General features: G+C 42.4%; 2 protein-coding genes across 15 annotated transcripts in view; one reads left to right on the forward strand and one right to left on the reverse strand.

Moving 5' to 3' along the window:
- Positions 1 to 3,435: 3,435 nt before the first annotated feature.
- LOC105476521 (small integral membrane protein 19) lies at positions 3,436 to 15,052 on the reverse strand. 5 transcript variants are annotated; one of them, XM_011732503.2, is made up of 4 exons: positions 14,971 to 15,052; positions 9,844 to 9,981; positions 7,655 to 7,779; positions 3,436 to 3,886 (listed from the first exon to the last, which is right to left on the reverse strand). In XM_011732503.2, exons 2-4 carry the CDS (start codon positions 9,975 to 9,977, stop codon positions 3,822 to 3,824), a joined length of 324 nt encoding a protein of 107 aa, XP_011730805.1. In that variant the 5' UTR covers positions 9,978 to 9,981; positions 14,971 to 15,052; the 3' UTR covers positions 3,436 to 3,821. The 5 variants fall into 5 exon arrangements, with proteins under 5 accessions (XP_011730805.1, XP_011730803.1, XP_011730804.1 ...); XM_011732501.3 differs by lacking the exon at positions 14,971 to 15,052 and adding an exon at positions 14,449 to 14,587; XM_011732502.3 differs by lacking the exon at positions 14,971 to 15,052 and adding an exon at positions 13,998 to 14,137.
- The window catches only part of LOC105476518 (solute carrier family 20 member 2), a 127,861-nt gene continuing 117,754 nt past the window's right edge, over positions 14,129 to 24,235 (forward strand). For 2 of the 10 annotated variants that reach the window (XM_071068312.1, XM_071068315.1), the window contains exons 1-2: positions 15,129 to 15,255; positions 20,885 to 22,022. The gene's annotated coding sequence lies outside the window, so the exon portion shown is untranslated. Of the gene's footprint in view, positions 14,294 to 14,478; positions 14,617 to 14,656; positions 14,719 to 15,128; positions 15,256 to 18,010; positions 19,872 to 20,884; positions 22,023 to 24,235 lie in introns of those variants that run through there. The other 8 variants (XM_071068316.1, XM_071068319.1, XM_071068313.1 and 5 more) reach the window with 8 other exon arrangements.

The following is a 24,235-nucleotide window of genomic DNA, read 5'->3' on the forward strand; positions in this document are numbered from 1 at the left end:
GCATCAAAACCGGCACCAGGGAGGGGCCTCCCCTTTCATTTACCCCACCTTCCAATCTGGATTGTGGAATGTTACTAACCTCCACAAATGGTCTTAGTTTTTTACTATATCTAAATAAAATAAAGGTAAGGCTGGACGCAGTGGCTCATACCTATAATCTCACTTTGGGAGGCCGAGGTGGGTGGATTACCTGAGGTCAGGAATTCGAGACCAGCCTGGCCAACATGGTGAAACCCCATCTCTATGAAAACTATACCAATTAGCCCAGTGTGGTGGCACATGCCAGTAATCCCAGCTACTCGGGAGGCTGAGGCAGGAGAATCACTTGAACCCAGGAGGCAGAGGTTGCAGTGAGCCGAGATGGCGCCACTGCACTCCAGCCTGGATGACAGATTAAGACTCCGTCTCAAATAAAATAAAATAAAATAAAATAAAATAAAAGTAGCGGTTTCATTAGTATAAGGTCCAATGCTGAATGCCACTTATTTTGTTAGAGGTCAAAGAAAGTTTGCATGTCTGTTGTGATGTGTAGGGTTCACCACTTTAGTTCTGAGTTCCTCATTCCCATTCTTAAATCCTCATTCAAGACCTGTCTCACTCACAGGCTTATGGGAGGATAAAGAGGGATGTAAATGGGAGAGGTGGGACATTTTTCCTGCTTTATAGCTTTGTCTAAGTTTGGCTTTGGCTTCATTAAGGAGCCAAGTGGGAAGTACAGGAGCACCAGCCCCTGCCCTCTGGTCCTCACTATTGTGAACATGTTGGAGGTTAGCTCAGTGCCCTTCCTATTTCCGTTAGTTTTCTGGCACCTCTTATTCTAGTTCTGCTATTAGAATAGCCTATGGAAGAGGATCACATAGAGCAAGCACAGGGGAAACACTCTAGAACCAACCATTGAATGAATTACTTGGCTCTATACAATGTTCTTTTGTTCCTTCTCCATTTTCTAGGTTAAATTTATTCTTATATCATCTTAACATCTGAAACTATTTTTTATTACTATTTTATCTTACTTTTAGTGAACACTTAAAATACTTCTGATGTTACAGCAGTTTTACCATTAAACCTTGCATGTCGTTTTCCGATGAATCATGAGTAACTCAACCAGACACAGCGTGAGGTCAACAGCAAACATCTGTGCCCTTGGAGACGGCCTTCTCCCCTTCACGCAGCTGGCTGGCATCAGCTAAATAGCCAGTTATTTAACACACTCAAGCCGAGCACCAGGGCAGACTGACCAGTGCTTACTGCTGAATATCTTATGCATTAAAAAGGGAAGATGAAACCAGAAGAATACAAGGGATAATTACTAGCTTATTAGTCGTTCCACTTTTCTTCCAAAGAAAACAGTTCCGTTGAGTCTCAGGTGGATGTTGGGTAGAAGCAGGACAGCCAGACCGCGCCGCTTTGAAGTGTGGTTGCAGGGCTTGCACTCTCCCCAGTTCAGCTGTTGAAGCAGGGAAGAGACTTCAAAGCCAGCTTGCTGTTGTTCCTGCCAGTGGGGTGTGTGTGCAATTCCCATCGGTTTGCTTTAAGGAAAAAACGGAGAGGAATTCATCTCTCACTTGCCAGGGTTTGATGCTCATCAAACGATCTACTAGTTTGTAGTTATGACCATCTCTATCTAGTGGACACAAAGAAAACAATTCATTTCATTGTGTGACTTGTATTTATTTATGTACATTAATTTTACAAATCTGATAGCCAGTTTGTGTAATTTGTTGAGATTGTGCCACATGTCAGTGACAAGTAAACCACTCCTACTGCTGATTAAATTCGCTCATGGAAATATACAGTAGTTCTCCTAGGCAAAGGCAAGTTTAGAAGATTGTCCCCTTGCTGCTTTGCTACTACAACCCATAATTACAACTGTTTACAATCCTTTAGTCAGATTTAAATTCGATATATAGGCAGTGCGCTCAAACTCCTTTGTGAGTTAAGAATTATTCTATTTGGTCAGTTCACTTTGTACAATACATTTTTGAACAACACATTTTTTAAAGTAAGTGTAATTTCCCTGAATGATTTTATTTGATCTAAACCTTAATTTTCATTTAAAATGTATATTTTATTTCACAATAAGGGGAAAAGAAAATAATACTTGAAGTCATTATTAACTTTTTTTTTTTTTTCTGAGATGAAGTCTTGCTCTGTCGCCTAGGCTGGAATGCAGTGGCATGATCTCAGCTCACTGCAACCTCCACCTCTCAGATTCATGCAATTCTGCCTCAGCCTCCCGAGTGGCTGGGATTATAGGCGCAAGCCACCACACCCTTCTAATTTTGTATTTTTAGTAGAGATGGGGTTTAACCATGTTGGCCAGGCTGGTCTCCAACTCCTGACTTCGTGATCCTCCCATCTTGGCCTCCCAAAGTGCTGGGATTTCAGGCATGAGCCACCGGGCCCAGCCAACTAATTCTTATAATTGAAAATAGCTCTAGTTCAAAAATGGATTCTTTTGACTTACGTGGACAATTAAACTTCCCCACTACTACCCAGTCAGTTTTTATTTAAATAAATATGAAAAATTAGGTAAAAACATTTCATTGTATAGTACAGAACAAGAAAAAGAGATGAAGCTCTTTGGGAAAGCTTGGCATGCCAAGTAACCAGATGGCAACATTCGCCAGTGGTAGTACTATTACCGCACAGTTGCCAACACCAACATAGAGGCATCCATTTATTCAACAGCAGGGGCCCAGTATGGCCTAAAGTAGAGCTACCTGGTGGAAATGAAACTGGGGGAAAATGGCCGGGCGCGGTGGCTCAAGCCTGTAATCCCAGCACTTTGGGAGGCCGAGACGGGCGGATCACGAGCTCAGGAGATCGAGACCATCCTGGCTAACACAGTGAAACCCCGTCTCTACTAAAAATACAAAAAAAAATTAGCTGGGCGTGGTGGCGGCGCCTGTAGTCCCAGCTACACGGGAGGCTGAGGCAGGAGAATGGCGGGAACCCGGGAGGCGGAGCTTGCAGTGAGCTGAGATCCCGCCACTGCACTCCAGCCTGGGCGACAGAGCGAGACTCCGCCTCAAAAAAAAAAAAAAAAAAAAAGAAACTGGGGGAAAAAACAAACTCGCTCCTGGGAGCATAATGAGGAAAAAATCTAGTTACAGAAAGCTTTTAAAATTAGCACAGGAGAATGCATCATGATGTAGAAAGGACAGTCTACCATACAAGTTCTGAAGAAGCAAAGGTCATTAATTAAAGAGCTGTTAACAGCATATTCAGGAGGCTGCAGCAGGAGAATTGCTTAAACCTGGGAGGTGGAAGTTGCAGTGAGCAGAGATTGTGCCACTGCACTCCAGCCTGGGTGACAGACTCTGTCTCCAAAAAAAAAAAAAAAAAAAAAAAAAAAAAGAGCTGTTAACAATAAATTAATGTTATTGATCTGATCTGATACTTATCACTCACAGAATACAATCGAACAGGAAGTTATTCCAATGGTTGCATTTTTATTTTTTAATATTGTAAATGGTATAAACTCGAGGATTCCCGCTTCCCAAGATGTGTTTTTATTTCTCACTGATTGTATCCTGAAGGAATCACAGGTCTTTGCAAGGTCAAGTCACCATCGCTGGTTACATATATCCTGGATATGTGCAGGTTCCCTGTGTCAAGGCCTTTTGAGCCACTTGTATTTACCTAACAATGACCTGGAGATGCAATTTAAAAAAGCAAAACAATGCACAAAACAATTGGGGAAAAGTCACAAGTAAAATAATTTTATGCAGACAGAAATGTTTTTAAAGCTGTTCACGATTTAGTAGAAAGAATCAGGAGCTTGCAACAATTACTTCTGTTGCTCATTTTCTGAGGCTTCATTCCAATGAGAGCTGCACACTGTCAGCTTGGTTTTGTGGCTGCTGATAGTCGTACTTTCTTGCTATTCACAAAAACAACAAGAAAAAGAAGAGATAAAATTAATAAAACTGCAAAATGATTACTACTTAATATCATTAAATTACAGTCAAGTCATGATTCTTAATAAAGAAATAGTTTTGTCTGTTTCAGAGAGTCTCCCTCTGATGCCCAGGCTGTGGTGCAGTGGCACAAACACAGCTCACTGCAGCTTCAACCTATTGGGCTCAAGCAATCCTCCCACCTCAGCTTCCCAGGTAGCTGAGACCACAGACAGACACCACCACACCCGGCTAATTTTTTATTTTTTTGCAGAGACGGGGTCTCGCCATGTTGTCCAGGCTGGTCTTGAACTCCTGGCCTCAAGGGATCCTCTCGCCTCGGCCTCTTAAAGTGCTGGGATTACAAATACGAGCCACTGCACCCAGCTAAGTAATTAGTCTAGAATTAAAACAATTTTGTTTCTTTGGAAAAGATGTATTACACTTCATGATCCTCTAATTTCTCAACACTGCTGATGCCCATTTTTATATGTTTATTATTATTCATGTATCAGGATTATTCAGAGCTTTAAAATATAAACATTAAGTTATTAAAACTTCAAAATTATATTAATTTTTGAGACAGTGTCTCACTCTGTCACCAAGGATGGAGTGCAGTGGCACAATCATGGCTCACTGCTGCTTTGACCTCCCAGGCTCAAACAATCCTGCCACCTCAGCCTCCCAAGTAGCTGAGACTACTGGCTAACGTCACCACGCCCAGCTAATTTTTTGTATTTTTAGTAGAGACAGGGTTTCACCATGTTGCCCAGACTGGTCTTGAACTCCTGGGCTCAAACAATCATTCTGCCTTGGCCTCCCAAAGTGCTGGGATTACAGGTGTGAGCCATCATGCTTGATCTAAGCTATTAAAATTAATGTTTTGTAATTTCTTCCTTTATTACCTGTCATTTCCATCTTAAAGTTAATAATGCTTTTGTCCACACCATAAGGAATTTGACTATATTTTAACTTATAAATCTAACAGGCTTATTGTTGATTAAACATATAATGTCTTCAATATAAACTAGAAGAAAAAATAGATATGCAATTCTGTCTTCTTTTTGTACTTCTAAGAAATGTTTATTGAAGAAAAACTGTCTTAACCTGAAACTAGAGAAAATACAGGGCTAAAATTCTTTGTGTCATCCACTGCTTAGCTTTAAAACTTTCAATCTCTTCTGAGTTCTTGTTTTTTTGAGACGGAGTCTCACTCTGTTGCCCAGGCTGGAGCGCAGTGCACAATCTGGGCTCACTGCAAGCTCTGCCTCCTGGGTTCACGCCATTCTCCTGCCTCAGCCTCCCGAGTAGCTGGGACTACAGGTGCCCGCCACCCTGCCCTGCTCATTTTTTGTATTTTTAGTACAGATGAGTTTTCACTGTGTTAGCCAGGATGGTCTTCATCTCCTGACCTCGTGATCCACCCGCCTTGGCCTCCCAAAGTGCTGAGATTACAGGGGTGAGCCACCGCGCCTAGCCACTCTCTTCTAAGTTTTTCACTAGCCAATAAGGAGATATTATTTGTTTATGCTACTCAGGGTAGATTCAGATTTTTGTAGCCCAAAGCGTACAACTTCAGGAGTCTTCTATTTAAAAAAAGAATTCTGTTGCCTGTTTCTTCTGGAAGCACCAGATTCTGTCAGGACAAGATACATCACGAGCACTAAGGACCCTTTATGCTGGGATTCATTAAATGTGCAAATCCACACATGGGCTCACTGCTTATAAGCATAATGGCTCCCAAAGATGTCCGCATCTTGTCCCATAATCTGTGCCTATGTTACCTCACAGGACAAAAGGGACTCTGAAGATGTGATTAAGGTAGGGACCTTGGCATGGGGAGATGACTCTGGATTATCTGCCCAATATAATCAGATGGGCCCTTAAAATTACAGAGTTTTTTTCCTGCCTAAGTTCTGAGAGAAGGAGATGTGGACATGAAATAGTCAGAAAGATGCAATGCTTTGCAGATGGAGGAAGGGACTGTGACCCAAGGAGTGTGGATGGTCCTGAGAAGCTGGAGGAGGCAAAGACAGGGATTTTCCTTAGAGGCTCTAGAATAACAGAACCATGCAGGCACCCTGAAGTTAGCACAGTACAGCTGCTGTGGAGCTTCTAACCCACACAACTGTAAGACAACATGTTCGTGTGGTTTAAGCCACTACATTTGTGGTAATTCGTTACAGCAGCAATTAGCACAGAAAACTAATAGACCTTGCAAACAGAAATTCGGATCAATTTTATTTTATATCATTCCCATCAAAAAAGAAATAAACTGTGGGTTTATAATGTATCTGCTGTGTTACTGAGCATATTACTGACAGTGGATAACTTGTTTTGCGTATGTGTCAATAAAAACTTAGTTCTTTACTTAGAATTTTTCATACAGAGCTCCTGGCTCTGTATTTTTTTTTTTTTTTTTTTGTGAGATGAAGTTTTACTCTTGTCCCCCAGCCTGGAGTGTAATGGCGTGATCTCTGCTCACTGCAACCTCTGCCTCCTGGGTTCAAGCGATTCTCCTGCCTCAGCCTCCTGAGTAGTTGGGATTACAGGTGCCCACCACCACGTCCAGCTAATTTTTGTACTTTTAGTAAAGACGGGGTTTCACCACGTTGGCTAGCTGGTCTCGAACTCCTGACCTCAAGTGATCCGCCCATCTCAGCCTCCCAAAGTGCTAGGATTACAGGCATGAGCCACCACGCCTGGTCCCAGGCTCTGTACTTTTTTTTTTTTTTTTTTTTAGCAATACTTATGTTTCTTTAAAAGAATTTTTTTAATGTGGTAAAATATACATAACATAAACTTTACCGCTTTAACCATTTTTAAGTGTACAGTTCAGTGGTATTTCATGTACTCGCATTGCTGTGACCATCACCACCATCTATCCACAGAGCTCTTCTCATCATCCCCAACTGAACTCTGGACCCATTAAACTCCCTATTCCCCTCTTCTGCAGCCCCTGGCAACCACCATTCTACTTTGTATCTCTATGATTTGCCTCATGTAAGTGAAATAATCCAATATTTGTTCTGTTGTGACTGACTTATTTCACTTAGTATACCATCTTCGAGGTTCATCCACGTGTAGCATATCAGAATGGACTTCCTTTTTTTCTTTTTTTGAGACGGAGTCTTGCTCTGTCGCCCAGGCTAAAGTCCAGTGGCGTGATCTCAGGTCACTGCAACCTCCGCCTCCTGGGTTCAAGCGATTCTCCTGCCTCAGCCTCCCAAGTAGCTGGGATTACAGGCACCCACCAATGCGCCCAGCTAATTTTTGTATTTTTGGTAGAGATGGGGTTTCGCCATCTTGGCCAGCCTGGTCTTGAACTCCTGACCTTGTGATTCACCTACCTCAGTCTCCCAAAGTGCTGAGATTGTAGGTGTGAGCCACCGCTCCCAGCCAGAATGTCCTTCCTTTTAAGGGCTGAATAACATTCTATTGTATGCACCACACTTTGTTTATTCATTCATCTGCTGAGGACATGTGGGTGATTTCCACCTTTTGACTATAGTGAATAATGCTGCTATGTTGAATTAAGTTATATGCCTTATTTTGAGCCAGTATCACATGCAAATGGCATAAAATACAAAAGGAACAAAGGATAAGTATCTGAAAAACATATTAAACATCTGAAAAAAGTACTAAGTTTTCATTACTTACGATTTCTAATAACATTTTGCTAAATGAACTCAATTCCAGAAAATCTATTTTAAACATGCATATGTGTATCTTTCAGCACAGAATACACTTACAAATGGAATACATTTCCAGTTGTTGTCTCAAACGAATCTTGCTTATTGTGTCATAAAAGTTGGGCTCTGACAAAGTTTCCTCTGTAGGTGGCACGCTGAATATCCTCATAATTCTCCTTTTGTTCCTAAACACAAAATCCATGTAGTTTTGTATTAATGTCTATAGAGTTGTAATATGCTTATAATCCTGGTCATCAGAAGCTGTGGCAAAAGGACTTAAATGACAACAAGCCCATTTTACTTTCTATTTTGTCTTTGAGAGCTGCTTCCTTGGCTCAAAGTATTATTTCTTTCATTAAAAAGTATGAGGCTGTAAGTGAGAAAAGTAAGTAGCTGAACACATCCAATTAACACAACAAAGTGAAGTTCTTCCATTTGTGATTCTCCTCAATCCCCAAAAGCCAAATATCCTATGAGAAAATCACAAACAAGAAAACAGCTGATTTTTCCTTCCTTTCCCGTCATCCAGATAAAGCTAAATGACTGAGCTGGAGAATAAACTGAATGTAAGCAGACCTTAATTTTAGAAAGTAATGAATAAACATATTTCTTAAATACAATAGCATGGCCTTAGTGGAGACATCTTTTTAAAATTAAGAACAGCGTGCCTCCGCTTTTAAAAGAAACATGGGGAGGCGGTGGTGGCTTAGAGGAAAGTGGTCACCTGCCAGGTCATCAGTGATGGTCAGGGAGCCTCCTCTCACCACCCCTAGAGTTCATGAGCCAACAGGCCAGCTGCTCCAGGAGGGTTCAGCTGAGATCTGGGTGCAAGTGGGGGCTCTGAATGATTCCTCAGGCCAAACTTAAATTATTTCTGGATTACTAATTACCTTGAACTCTCGAATGCCTTTTTACCTTGGGAGAGGATACCTGTAAAGTATGTGTCTGCAGAAGTATCCCAATGTAACACTGCTCTTCCTCTTTTTAAAGCATCCCCGCACCTCCCCCTTTTTACTGTACTTCTGGGAAAGGAGCCAGGGAATGTGGAAAAGCAGTTAAATTAAGCTACAACATCTGGAATTAAGGCAGGAAATATTCATTGAAGATTTACACTATACGGCACACCAGGGACCCAAAGGTAAAAGACAAAAAAGACATGTTGTAGAAAGGACAAACAAGTAATCAGATAAGACTAACGCTGTTTAATAAGTGCTATCATACAGTCATGCACAAAAAACAAGGAAAAGCTTATACTGGTTGAAGGGAGATTTGCTGAATACATAGGAGTCAGTGTTTCTGCATTCAGGGACTTAAGCCAAAACAATGTGCTCAATGAAGGGTGACAATGAACCCAGGCTGGATGATAAAATTGGGCTATATTAGAAATTACAGAATTGAGAGTTTAGTGTAGCTGGCCTGGGGGCTAAGAGTGGTACTTAACTCTCTATTTCTTAAAGCAATGGGCTTTTTTTGTTTTTGTGATGGAGTCTTACTTTGTTGCCCAGGCTGGAGTGCAGTGGCACGATCTTGGCTCACTGCATCCTCCTCCCAGGTTCAAATGATGCTCCTGCCTCGGCCTCCTGAGTAGCTGGCATTACAGGATCGCGCCATCACGCCCAGCTAATTTTTGTATTTTTAGTAGAGACGGGGTTTCACCATGTTGGCCACGCTGGTCTTGAACTCCTGATCTCAGGAGATCCACCTGCCTCAGCCTCCCAAAGTGCTGGGATTACCGGTGTGAGTCACCATGTCTGGTCAGCAATGGGGTTTTCAGAGCCAAACCTTGGCCACCAATGCTTGAGACCAGAGTGGACAGTGTCTGTCAGCACTAGAACAAAAATTATAATGAAATTTATTTTATTTATTTATTTTTTGAGATGGAGTCTCGCTCTGTCACCAGGCTGGAGTGCAGTGGTGCGATCTCGGCTCACAGCAACCTCCAACTCCCTGGTTCAAGTGATTCTCCTGCCTCAGCCTCCCAAGTAGCTGGGATTACAGGCACGTGCCACCACATCCAGCTACTTTTTGTATTTTTAGTAGAGACAGGGTTTCACCATGTTGTCCAGGATTGTCTCAATTTCCTGACCTCGTGATCCACCCATCTTGGCCTCCCAAAGTGCTGGGATTACAGGTGTGAGCCACTGCGCCCAGCCTGATGCAATTACTTTTACGTATTCATTTCATATTTCTTAAACTTGCAAAACTTGTAAATGCACAGTTTTTATCTACCCTGAGAAACAAAAATTTACCTTTTGGCATACATGAAGAGACCGAAGCTAACAAGGATAACTATCAAGTAAACATTGGTGGCTTCATTCCAGGCTTCGTGAACAGTATAATCAATAGAACCATCGTCACCCATCACTCCATAACCCCCAGCCATGGGGCTGTAAGAGAGAAAAGAAAGTAGGGTTTCTTTTAATTAATGATGGTAGCACTGTCTGAAGAAGGGTTGGCAAACATATGGCCTACTGGTCAAATCCAGTCCACTGCCTGTTTGTGTGTGGCCCATGAGCCAAGAATGGGATTTACATTTCTAAGTGGCACATTTTAAATGGTGCAGTTGGCCCTCTCTATCTGACAGTTCTGCATCCGTATAATCAACCGTGAAAGGAAAATATTTGCAAAAACAATACAAATTTAAAAAAATACATTATACCAACTATTAACATAGCATTTACATTGTACTAGGTATTATAAGTGCTTAGAGATGATTTAAAGTACACAGAGGATGTGCTTAGGTTATATGCAAATACTATGCCATTTTATATCGGGACTTGGGCATCTATGGATTTTGATATCTGAGGGGGTCCTGGCACCAATCTCCCGAATACCAAGGACTGCACCTACACAATATTGATTTTGTTTCAAAGTCCACAAAACCTAAAATATTTACAATCTAGCCCCTTAAGAAACTTGGGATAAAAAATAATATTACTAAAAGGACTGAGCTTGAAATGTTATTGCAGCTTCCAAATTGTAACACCCAGAGGAAAGTAACAGAATACTTTAAAACAGAGACTTCGCTGGTGCCTGTAATCCCAGCACTCTGGGAGGCCGAGGTGGGCGATCACCTGAGGTCAGGAGTTCAAGAGCAGCCTGGCTAACATGGTGAGACCCTGTTTCTACTAAAAATACAAAAAATTAGCTGGGCATGATGGCGGGTGCCTGTATTTCCAGTTACCCGGGAGGATGAGGCAGAAGAATCGCTTGAACCTGGGAAGCGGAGGTTGCAGTGAGCCAAGGTCAGGCCACTGCACTGCAGCCTGGGTGACAGAGTGGGACTCTATTCAAAAAAACAAAAACAAAAAACACAGAGACTCAACACCTGGCTGTGCTGCTACAAAAGTGTTGCACAGCAGCCTAGCAAGGATGTGACAGCCAGAACACGGCTCTCTCACCCCGCATGCCTCCCATACTGGGAAAGGTTTGGAGCTTTATCTAGCTTTGGCCTGCTGGACAAATTTGGTTGAAAGAAGCTATGGGATGAAAAGATACATTTTGCTATTGACACAGCTGTGACATCTACCCTAGGAAATGCATTCTTTGGACATTCCCACAGAAAGTTAAGAGTGGTCACAGCAAGTGCATCAAACAGCAAGTAAAAGTAATGACGACTTCTTTGTGTTAGAGAAGTTCACTGAATTTTTCCTTAAAGAGAAAGTTCCTCCCTTGTGTTGGGACATAAAAGGTAAGGCTAAGTAAAATGACCTAATACGTAAAGAAAATCCAGAAGTGTTGTTTTAGACACTCTATATACAGGAGAAAAATGGACAAATATAGGTGATAGCTGCACTGTAGTTTCTGAGAATCAGTCATTTTCTAATACCAAGAAAAAGAGTCTAAAAAGTTTTCGGTGACTTTTTCTACGCTGCCTACAATAATGAAGGCATTGCAAAAATTCTTCCACTAAAATGTCTTGCAGGAGTCCATGCTGTAAGCCTCCGAAGTGTTCATTAGTGTAGATTTGGCCAGCTAGTTAATATATATGTACTGAGGGCAGAGTTCTTTCTTCTAGCTTGCCTCTATATAAGAAGAATGCAGTTTCATTAAGAACAGAGAGGTCTGTTCCTAAGCCACGTGGCATGTTTTGCCTTTCTGACAACTTGTCAGAAGTTTGGGGACATACTGTACTCCTTTAGAATAAAGTGAGTATCATGAACAGCCATTTAACTTCAACTCTTCAGACTGAAGGCAGGAGTGATTTCACTAAAATAACTATGGGTGTCTGCTGAATATAAAGATTGGTCTCGTGAAAATTAGCCAGGAACAACAAAAACAGAACTTAAATTGTAAACATTTGTAGATGCACTATCTAAATATTATTTAAACACTAGACTATACCCAATTCCTAGATACTGAAGACTGGCTGTGGATTTTTTTTTGAGTGAGAGGTACAGAGGTATTTGGCATATTGACAGTTTGAATTCTTATTCCTCAAAACTAAATTCCAGAGTTCCTCTGAATGTAACTTTATGGTTTATAGTAAGTAATCAGCCTACTTCAGACATGGAAACTTTTGGAAGCCCAGACACTATAACTGTCTGTATAATTTATGGAATCTCAAACTTCGTTGGTGCCAAAGTGTAAAATAGCAACCACCACCACCGTGTTTGGCAAAAAAAAGATGACTTTATGTGTCTTGATTTGAGATGCTGCAGAAGCCACAGGACAATTATGCAGCAGGGAGGCAGCTTTCAGGATTGAGAGTTATTAACAAATTAGGCAAGAAACGGGGAGCCATACAGCACTGGCCACTAGAACATTTCATCAGTGTCATTTATCTGACAAATTACAAAATGTTTCCTATTTTCTAATGACAAAATGGATCAGAATCAGGTTAATTTCTTGCTTTAATTTTTCGCAAGATGTTGTTAATGTGCCACATGGAATGTATATACATGTACCACAGTAAATGGTATATTCCTACTCAAAGCGCTACTTCCTCCTGCCCCAAATATGCAGGTCTTTAATTACACTTAGGAAAAAATTTCTAATTACTGCTGACACAGAACGGTAAAATTAAACGTGAATTATACAACCTATATTATACAACATGATTGGTATGTCATGAGGTCACTCTTCTGTGCTTCCAGGGACATGCACTTGAGTTATTTTTAGGAGTGTAGTTGTGAAAGATTTGCAGAGGGGAGGCCTTTCCCTCCCAGTCCTCAATCATGATCAATGGCATGACTTTGTAAGGCTGCCAGGAGTAAGGAGTGCTCTGGTCCTGAGTCACAGTACAGACCCACAGCCCACATGCAGCCTGAACTATGACCCCGTCCCCTCCTTCTCGGCATGCCACAGTGTAACCAAGTGTACACACATACACCTGTTGCGTGCTTACTGCGTACCAACACAGCCTTCCTCTGGAATCTAAAGCAAGATACCTTTTTTCACATTTTCCTGTAATGTAATGCTTGAACTATTTCAGTAAGGAGAGGCTAGGATGGGCTGAATTAAGTTCCAAGTAAACATGTGTATCTAAAGTTGCCAATATATGACAACTAGGAGTTGGTTTTAGGTTGCCAAACTTTCAAGATGAGAACTACGTTTTCTTTCCTTTCTTTTCTTTTTTTTTTTTTTAAAAAACAGGGTCTCGCTCTGCCACCCAGGCTGGAGGGCAGTGGTGCGATCTCGGCTCACTGCAGCCTCCACCTCCCGGAATAGAGGGATTCTCCTGCCTCAGCCTCCCAAGTAGTTGGGAATACAGGCAAGTGCCACCATGCCTGGGTAATTTTTTTTTTGTTTTTTAAAGTCGGGGGAGTGGGGGGTCCTCTCACTATACTACCCAGGCTGGTTTCAAAACTCCTGAGCTCAGGCAATCTGCCCGCCTCAGCCTCCCAAAGGGCTGGATTACAGGCGTGAGCCACCATGCACAGCCGAGAACTACTTTTTCTAGGGACTAGGTCACTGTATCATAGGCTTTAAAATCTGTGTCGTGATTTTGGGTTCCTCATGCCACGTCTAGGTGGTTCTAAAACTGACCACCGCTTGTCATCGTACATTCATGTTACCATTTTTGTCTCTCACTTAGAACTTTGTTATTTTGATACAAATTCACATTGGAACCACTTAGTTCCTAGAGTCCCTTACAACAAAATCCTCTGCATCAATAAATGGGATTTCTTTCTCTGATCCCTCTGAAACACTAAAGGCTTGGCATCCTGAAGCAGAAGAGTACATACAAGCTCACAGGCCTGCACCCAACATCGAGGAAAGCAATTCACAGGTGCTGGGCAGTCCACAGAGTCACTGAATCATCCCAACAACCCTGCTGGGCGGCACTAAAGCTCCATTTTACAGGAAAAGAAGCTGGGGTGGCGGCGGTTATATAACTTGCCCAAAGCCACACGGGCCAGGGCGTGGAGGCGCGGGGCTGTTACACACACGACTCCCAAACCTGAACTCTTCCAGCCTTGGCCCCGATCCTGCGAGACCTGCTCCTTCCGGAAGAAAGTCAAGTGGAGCAGGGAGAAAATGTAATCCTCTCCCAGGAAGCGGCCCGGGTCCCGGGGCGGCCAGGCTCTAGGGACGTTTCCGCCGCCCGCAGGCTGCGCGTGATTCAGCCTCAACCCTCCCGCTGAACCCCCGCCGCCCTGGCAGATGGGCCGCCGCGACTGGGCCGTGTGCGCTTCCGGAAGCGGGCGACCGGCTGCTCCACGCGACGCCGAGGAGCTCCGCGCCTGGACCGGGCAGGTGGTCGGAGCTTCGGGGACCGCACGGGACCTGGGGCGGGCGGGCGGCGACCCCCCCTTACTCTCGCGTCCGGGGCGGGGCGGGCGGCGCGGGGCGGGGCCGGGTGACGCGGCCCCGCCGGGGACTGGGAGGCGCGGGGACGCGGGGCCACTCACGCTGCCAGCTCCGGAGGCGGCACGCGGCCAGCGCTGCTCCGCTCCGGGGCTCTTTCCCCCGGAGTCGGGGCCGGGCTCGCGGGAACCGGTTACCGAGCGGACCTGGACGCCCTCTGCCTTCGTCATTTCCTGCCGGCCGATCGGTTTCCGGATGAAACGAGGAGCCAGGTCTTTTTTTTTTTTTTTTTTTTTTTCCCCCCCTCCCTTTCCCCTTTTCAGTTTTTTGAGCCGGAGAGACGCAGCTGCGGTCCCCGTGCCGCCCCCGGGCGCGTGAGTGGAGCCGGGCTCCTTTCCCCTCCCCCGCCGCGACCCCCGCCCGGGCTGCGCGCACCGCCCCCCGCAAGCCCCCTGCCCGGACTCCCGGGCTCCCGCGGGTGGGGGCCGGGCTGGCGGGCGCCGGCGGGGCTAGAGGCGGCGGCGGGTTGCGTCCCACGCGCCTGCTGGCCCACGTGGACCTGGCCGTCGCTTGCCGTGCGGCGCCTTTGCGAAAACTCGACGGAAGTGTCAGGGACCCGGGATTACCTGCGAATGCCGGGCGCCTCCTGCTCCGCTGTGCGCGCGTGGGGCGGGACTCGGAGGGGGAGGGGTCGTGTATGTTGTCCCACCTGGCGCGATGAAGCTGGGCAGCGCAGAGGATTTCTTTTTTGGTCTTGAGGGCATAGAGTCCCTTTTCCTATTCACGTGTACTCTTAAGAAAGCGTCTGTTCTCCAAACTGGCTTTCTATTCTCCCCGTCCTAAATGGTGCGTGGCTGACACCGTAGTGTTTTCAAAACTGGATTTGGCCAGGATGCTATAGCATTGTCAGTGTAAGTGCCTTTTGGCTATTTTTATTTAATTGTGTGGTGACTTGACAGAAGTGTTTCCCAGCTTGACATAGGTAATGAATTTGCATAGGATTTCAGCATCAGTATGGAAGTGATCAGATGTCAGTGGTTGGTGCCACCTTGCAAATAAATGGCCACTGGTCCACGTAGTTCGTCTTTATACATTTTGAGCAAGTTCTCTAGGACCAGCTGACTGGTAATTATAAGTCACAGGAAACCCTGCAGAGATGAGAGCTAACATTGAACACTTAACAAGTTTTCTATTCTTTGTTTCATCTGTTACAATTAAACTCACTTTTGTCTAGGGTAAGACCATTAGTTTACGCAAAAACATACTAGCTTAATTTACGGTATTTATATATGTTTATATATAGTGTATATATAATCATATATATATAGTTGTATAACATTTAGTTTGACTCTAAAGTTGGAAAATGAGGAAAATAACAGGTGATGTTGAGTACTGATTGTTTGCGTGGCCTGTGCCAAATGGTGTGCATGCTTTATGTCACTTAATCTCAAAAGATTTGAATACATGAGTTTGATTTCAGTGTGTCCACGTGTGAAACGTGTATATTATTGTTATTGTTTTGTTTTTTTGAGACGGGGTTTTGCTTTTGTTGTCCAGGCTGGAGTTCAATGGCACTATCTTGACTCACTGTGACCTCCGCCTCCCGGGTTCAAGCGATTCTCCTGCCTTAGCCTCCCAGGTAGCTGGGATTACAGGCGCCCGCCACCACGCCCAGCTAAGTTTTGTATTTTTAGTAAAGACGGGGTTTCACCATGTTGGCTAGGCTGGTCTCGAACTCCAGACCTCAGGTGATCCGCCTGCCTTGGCCTCCCAAAATGCTGGGATTACAGGCGTGAGCCACAGCCACCGCTCCCAGCAAACGTGTACATTAAATACTTGTTTCTGCTTTTGTAAAATAAGAGTGTTGGCAATATAAAATGTTACCCATAGAGTAAATTAATGTGTTGTTTCAAGTTGGAATATGGCTTTAAAAATTCATAAAAGTACAATTAGTCCCTTTATTTAGGTGCTGAATAGTTTCCAAAGCCCTGTGTCTCTTATTTATCAAAGTCTCCATTATATAACATTGTTGCCCAGTGAACAGGCGACATTGGAAAAAGGTAAATATTGAGAAAGCCCTAATGGTGCTTTGTTAAATGGCCCCCTCTTTCCATATTTAATTTCTAAGTGACATTCCTAATTAAGGGTAAACAAACATAATGAAACAAGACTAATTTTCTAATACCAAACTAAAAAAAAAACAAAAAACAGTGGACTGGCTATTTGTTGATGAGTCTAGCGCAGTTTTACTGGGCATTTGAATGTTAAGGATGTTATTTACATTGTAGGTAGTTGTGAAAGATTTGTGTGTCTAAGTTTTTGGTTTGCCTTTAAATGTCTTGAACATATGCTTAGTACTGAGTCCAGTACTTTGTGCATTAATAGTAAGTTTTTGATTGGATTTAATTGAATAGTTTTGGCTTCCTTAATTTTAGTTTGAAGATAGAATTTAATGATTTGTGTAGGCATAACAGTTCCAATTAACAATGATTGTGAGATGAGCGTAGGGTTTAACTTAACAGTTCACATTTTCTTGGGAGTTGAAAGGACTGGAGAGTTGGATGTGTGTCTTCTTTGTAATTAAAAAGCATATGGAAGTTAGCTATCAGAAGATTCTGGTGGTCCGTCTTTGGGAAGAGGAAGAGATTAAGAATGCTTTGCTAGTCAGTATTTACAAAAGGGTTTCTTTACTTAAAGTCATTTTCTTTGGGGAGGGGAGGAGTTGAGAGTTGTCATCAATGGAAGGATCTTAGAATGAAAAAGATGTACATGTTTTCTTTTGGAGTGAATTTGTGACTGGAGATGGGGTTTCATCGTGTTAGCCAGGATGGTCTCGATCTCCTGACCTCATGATCCGCCCGCCTCAGCCTCCCAAAGTGCTGGGATTACAGGTGTGAGCCACTGTGCCCGGCCTATGTGCTTTTTAAAGATGGCACTGATTTAGAATACAGTATATTACAGTACATGAAAAAATTTTGGAATTTCTGTATGGTTGTCACTGTTGGAAAGCCATAGTGAGTGTAGTAACAGCATTGGCTCCTGTTCATAAGGCGTTTAAGTGATGTGTTTCCTATGACAGGAAGACAAGCCTTTCTCATTCCTTCAAAATTTGGCTCTCAGATGGAGTGCCCTTTAAGCTCCCTGAATGCAGGGACTTCTTCTGTTTCACTCATTGTCTTTTCCCTGGGGCCTAGAACAGAACCTGGCAAACAGTGCTACGTAAACCTTTGTAGAATGAGCACGTTCCACTTTCCACTAGTGAAGATCCCACCTGCCTTTAGGTGCAGGGCCACTCCAGCCTCACTTTCTCTGCAATCTGCAGCCCACAATGACTCTTTGAACATTTACTGTGTATACCACACTCTGTGACAGTTAATCTTTTATAGCTTTATATTGATACATGAGTGTTTCATGTATTTTGTTTCCTCACCCAAAATATAAGCTCTTCAATGCTATGGGATGTCCTATTTTTGAGAATTGCCTTGGTATCCAGTATAGTATATAATATTATATATTACATCTAAAATATATGTTATATATTACATCTATAATATATAATATATATTACATATAATATAATATTACATCTATTTTATATAATATATATTACATCTATTATATATTATATATTATATATGTAATAATATTATATAGAATAGATGTAATATATATTATATATATAGAGAGAGTAGGTTTATATTTACCTATTAAATGAATGTTACTGTGGGGAAACATCAAAGATATTCAAAATGGTAGGTAATATTTTAGTTAGGCAAACCTAGTGTACACATGTGAAACAGTACTAGAATTTGGAGCTAAATAAGAGTTAATACTTATGTTGTGCTTAAAATGTGAACCTCACAACAATCCTTTGAAGTAGGTACAATTATTTCCTCATTTTTCAGAGGAAGAAATGGAGACACAGCAAAGTAATTAAGTTTCTTGCTCAAGATCGTACCGGAAATCATAAGGAGGCAGTCTGGCTCCAGAGGCAGTGTGGTTTCTCTGGGGATATTTACTTTATACTTCGAAGGGAGATCTAAGCACTACTTTTGCAGCTGTAAGAGATGCTCTTTTAAAAATTTCAAAGTAGCGTAAGAGATTGCAGTGTCTCTAAACTGCAGAAGGAATGCTGGATTTTCTATAGAGAGGACATTGATAATGGAATGGTTAAGGGGACATTATATATTGAAATGACTAAAGATGGGGGAGAGAAACTGAAGTTTGAATCTCAAAGCTGAGGATTATAATTCTTTATAGATGCTGAATTCTAGAACAGTGATTCACCAGGACATAGGACAATGACTGCTTGTTACTAATTTAGTATCAAAAAACTTATGCCAAATAAAATAATATTGAATGACACTGGATATCTTACTGCATTTCTTTTTTTAAACGCTTACCAGATTTGATGCCCTAGCGGTAGTAATTTACCTTAATGTGGGTATTACTAAAGGTTTCCTATACACTTCTGTCCATTTGCTTTGTCTTTTTGTGAAAAAAAAATTTTTTTTTTTTTGAGACAGGTTCTCACTCTGTCGTCCAGGTTAGAGTGCAGTAGTGTGATCTCACTGCAGCCTCTGCCTCAAGCAATCCTCCCACCTCAGCCTCCAGAGTAGCTGGGGCTACAAGCATGCACCACTGTGCTCAACTAATTTTTAAATTTTGTGTAGAGATGAGGTCTCACTATACTGCCCAAGCCAGTCTTGAACTCCTGGGCTCAAACAACCCTCCTCCTCAGCGTCCCAAAATGCTGGGTACGTCAGTGAGCCATTGTGCCTGGCCTTTTTGTATAATTTATTTTTTTTTAGACAGGATCTGGCTTTGTCGCCCAGGCCGGAGTGCAGCAGCACCATCTCGCCTCACTGCAGCCTCTGCCTCCCGGGTTCAAGTGATTCTCCTGCCTCAGCCTTCTGAGTAGTTGTGATTATAGGCACTTGCCACCACACCAGCTAATTTTTGTATTTTTAATAGAAGACAGGGTTTCACCATGTTGGCCAGGCTGGTCTCAAACTGCTGACCTCAGGTGATCCACCCACCTTGGCCTCCTAAACTGCTGGGATTACAGGTGTGAGCCACCATGCCCAGCTTTTTTGTAGAATCTTGATCCACTTTTTCAGGTTGTATTGAGCAATAGAGAACACTGTTGGGGTCAGGAGGTCTCTTCAAACCAAGTAATACTGTGGTGGAAAAAAATGTAAAATTGCATGGTTGATTTGGTGACACACCTGGAATAAAGTCAGTTTGAAGCTGTTTAGAATTAGATGAGGGCCTACAAATATCAGCAAGATTAAGAACAGTGGTATTTCTCTGAAAGCGTCAGTATGTCTCCCTTTTGTTGAGAGCTGACAGTATGATTTTGGGGGGCATTGGGCATCAACGGTCACTGAATCTAAATGGCTCCACAGATAGGGGAGTATATACATCACCATACCAGCTTTCCAAGAATCAGGAGGAAGTACCCTTGAATGAAGCATGGGCTGCAAGCCTGGTTAGCAGCCAGGGAGGACACACATACACGTTGCAGGTACAGTATTCTGTATTACACAGATTGTTTCCACTGGGAAGGCTGTTATGTCATTTATCTTGAGGGTAGCTTCAGAATTTGAGTCAGTGATGAAATGACGTGCTGCTTTCGTTATGCTCCCGTAAGAAGAACATTACATATTTTGGGATGGCCTGCGTAAAAGAAACTTGTGATAATGAATATTGACCTACACCTTGTGTTCTGTTTAAGTATCTGAGGAAGTAATTTGGAAAACTTGAATTAAAATAATCTATATTGAAGTTTTTATCCAATTTGCACGTTAGCCCTAATCTTCATTTCAGGCTCTTCCCTGAATGGAAAACTTTTAGGGAAAGAGAGAGTGATACACTGATTAATTTATTTTTAGCCTACAAAGCTAGGATAATTTAATGAAATCTCTACTAGTGCCATGTTATGAATTTTAGGGTTGGAGAGCTAGATTCTGGACACGATCTATTCTTTAACTAGGAATGTACAGCAGAATGACCCAGGGTTTATCCTGAAAGTAACACTTAACCCTTGAGATGCAGATTTGGTAGAGCTGCTGCCACAGGCCCTGGACATCAGTATTAAACCATCCTTAAGTGATTCTGGCGCCTCTTCTCCCGTAAGAAAAACCAGTCCTGTATTTTATATTTAAGAAGACCTGGGCAAACAAATGACTTGCCTAGATTTGGTTCAGTGGTACGAAGATTTAACCACCAGATAATACAGTTTCAGAATCCTATGGCTGGAAGAAGTTTACCAAGTCATCAATTCAGTAGTTCATCTTACAGTGGATTATAAACCATGCTTGTCAATTATTTGCAGTACTTTTATTGTATACCCTGTGATGCCCTTTTAAGTTTTTTTGAAAATATTATATACTTAAAACTGAAGTAAAACATTAAAATTTCTTATTAGAATTATTTTTCAATCTTAGCTGAAGTATAACATTGTATGAAAATTTGCACTGCATTATTAGTTTTTTTTTTTTTTTAATCTAGTTGATTTTCAACTTTTCTTTTTTAAAGGCATCTCCTTGGAAACAATGCCATCTTTGAATGTGAGAGATAAACCTAGTTTCAGCATATCTGCAGCAGAGACCAGTGCATCAGGCTTATTCCCACAGGAAGCCGCCTAAAGCCTGTGGCGCGGCAACCATTTCCAGGACTAAATAATAATGTGTCAGATGCCTGTGAGTGGACTGCCTGGCCAAATGACTCATGAAGATATTCACGGAAGAATAGTCAAAAAACAAAGAAAAGGCACATTATAGAAGCACCTTCAATTCCATCGAGGATTTTTGAGCAGCTAAAGAAGAAAGTTCTGAAAATATGAGTGACAGTTCTCCAGCATGTTTTTTTAGTTGTTTCTTACATTATCTTTGTTAACCCATCCGCTTTTGTGTATAATATTTGAGTTATTTTCCACTACTGCAATGGCTAATAATTTACTTAGGCTCAGAGTTTTACTCTGTATGGACAGAAACACAGGAGGTACCAACAGTGGGAGAACAAATAGGAACAGTTCACTGGGATGTTGGTCCCCAGAAATTGGCTTTTATTGAATAATTCCTAAAGGGTGTGGTGTGCTGAATTGCTTTTTCATGGTGATGTGCTGCTGCTTGTTCATACCCATATGACTTTAATTTCACCTTCCTTTATCTACTCCCAGCCTCGGTATATGCCTACTTTTTTTTGAATAATTTTTGGCACTAAAGATCTGATTACCATATTTTTTCAATTTAAAAATTATATCTTCACAAATAGACCTTTGGTATAGTTGCATTTTACCCTAGGTTATTTTCTAGGATCAAGAATAGAACAATTTCTGTTCTTTCCAGCATTATTCTTTACTAATCATATGTTCTTGTTCAGTGTTTTGTTGTTCTCATATTCTAGGTGAAAATGAAGGGTAATCTCTATGTTCTATTTTCAGTTTTCTGGGAGATCAGAAAAACATGGGTAATAGAAATGTATGGAAAATTTACAAGGTCTCTTAACCATTGTGTTAAACTTGCATTAAGCTTCTTTTTTTACAATATTGATGTCAGTGTTACCTCTTCTTTCCTTTTTATTTATTTATTTATAGACAGAGTCTCATTCTGTCTCCCAGACTGGTTGGAGTGTGATGATGCAATCATGGCTTACTGCAACCTCTGCCTCCCAGGTACAAGTAATTCTCATGCCTTGGGCTCACGAGTAGCTGGGATATTTAGTAGAGACCAGGCTTCACCATATTGGCTAGGTTGGTCTTGAACTCCCAACCTGAGGTGATCCACCCACCTCAGCCTCCCAAAGTGTTGGGATTAAGGCGTGAGCCACCATGCCCGGCCCCTTTTGTTGTTTTGAGGGGCAGGCAGTAAGAAGCAGGGATTTCTTCAAATGCTAGTAAGCACAAAGAGAGAGAGGAAGAAGTTTTTGTAATTAACAAATGAACAGGGCCAGGCATGGTGGCGTGAGACGCCAAGGTGGGCGGATCATAAGGTCAGGAGTTCGAGACCAGCCTGAGCAACATGGTGAAACCCTGCCTCTACTAGAAATACAAAAATTAGCCAGGCATGGTGGTACACGCCTGTAATCCCAGCTAGTCAGGAGGCTGAGGCAGGAGAATCGCTTGAACCTGGGAGGTGGAGGTTGTAGTGAGCTGAGATCACGCCACTGCACTCCAGCTGGGCGACAGAGCGAGACTCTGTCTCAAAAAAAAAAAAAAAAAAGTCGATCATTAAGGCCATTAATGTGCATGGACAGTTTTTTTGAGATGGAGTCTTACCCTGTTGCCCAGGCTGGAGTGTGATTACTCAGTCTCGGTAAATATAAACCTGCTCTGCAACCTCCACCTCCTGGGCTCAAGCGATTCTCGTGCTTCAGCCTCCCAAGTAGCTGGGATCACAGGCATGCGCCACCACGCCCAGCTAATTTTTTGTATTTTTAGTAGAGATGGGGTTTTACCATGTTGGCCAGGCTGGTCTTGAACTCCTGGCCTCAAGTGATGCGCCTGCCTCACCCTCCCAAAGTGCTGGGATTATAGGTGTGAGCCACTGCAGCTGGCCTAATAGACACATTTTTAGTAAGTAGTTTGTTGATTAGAATGAACAGCACTTGCCATGTCGTTGTTTTTAGCTATTATGGCTAAGTCAACCTCATCAACATTTTTTTCTTCTGTAAATTGAGGACAATTTTTACTTTTATGAATGAAGTCTTACCCAGCAGGGAGAAGTATAAGCAAAGAAACGTATTTTTAATTTAATGAAGCAAAATTCCATACGTCATTTTAAAAATAGTGTTTCTTTCCCTGATAGGCCTCTTCTGCATCATTCTTTTAGCTTCCTTTTGCCCTGTTTATCACTTGGTCCCACTTTTATATTTTTCCTCTTCAGTCCAGAATTTCTTGTTTAGTTTCTTGTATTTTGCCTACTCCCTCCCTTCTCCATGATTCAGCCTAGTCTTTCCGCCCTCTCTGGATTTGGGTGTGCCTCCTTCCTGTGGGCCACCTCATCTTGTGCTGCTGTTAGCCCTCCTGCCTGCTCACCTGCCGCTTCACCCTCGCCTGTGGTCCACTCAGCCCGGTCAGTCCTGCTCCGTTCTCCACTGCTTCGGTCTCCCATGTGTTTTTATCTAGCTCTGGTCCCTTCTCGTCTCCACATTTATTTTGTTTTCTTTCTGTGCTTGTTAGTCCTTGTGCACTTGGTCCTTGAGCTCTTTTTCTATTAATAGGTATTACTAGATGGATTTGTTGTCTGCCTTTACATAGAACACACATCCTTAATGTGCATTTCCTGGGTAGCCGGGATGAATCAATTTTTATTAACTTTCCTTCCAACATTGAGCTTCCTGTGTTTTCTGCTTCTAAGAATTAGATTAGTATTTTAGAAGACTAATACAACTTTAAAGACAGTCAAGATAGTCATACTCTACCATTTCAGCCCTTTATTCTAGAGTTTGTGACATTTCTCACTCCCTTAAAAGATTAAAGAACACCCAAAGCAAGTTTGGGGTGGAGGTGGGGAAGGGCAGGAAGAGAAAGGTAAGTGCTATAAAAGGACTCATTGTTAATTTCTAGAAATTGGACTGAAATCTGAAAGCAGAAGCCTTAACATTTTTTAGATGGAAGATCCCTGAAAAGAATAAAAAGTATCCATACTTCTGTTAACTAGTTTTAGTATTGGGTCATTTGTAGTTTACATTCTCCTTTAAGTTTTAAGACCTTCAGTGTTTAACGAAGCAGAGACTGACCAGGCACAGTGGCTCACACCTGTAATCCCAGCACTTTGGGAGGCCGAGGTGGGCGGATCACGAGGTCAGGAGATTGAAACCATCCTGGCCAACATGGTGAAACCCCGTCTCTACTAAAAATACAAAAAAAAATTAGCTGGGCCTATG

Source organism: Macaca nemestrina, chromosome 8 (genome assembly GCF_043159975.1).
Source record: "Macaca nemestrina isolate mMacNem1 chromosome 8, mMacNem.hap1, whole genome shotgun sequence".
In the NCBI taxonomy this organism is placed as follows: Eukaryota; Metazoa; Chordata; class Mammalia; order Primates; family Cercopithecidae; genus Macaca; species Macaca nemestrina.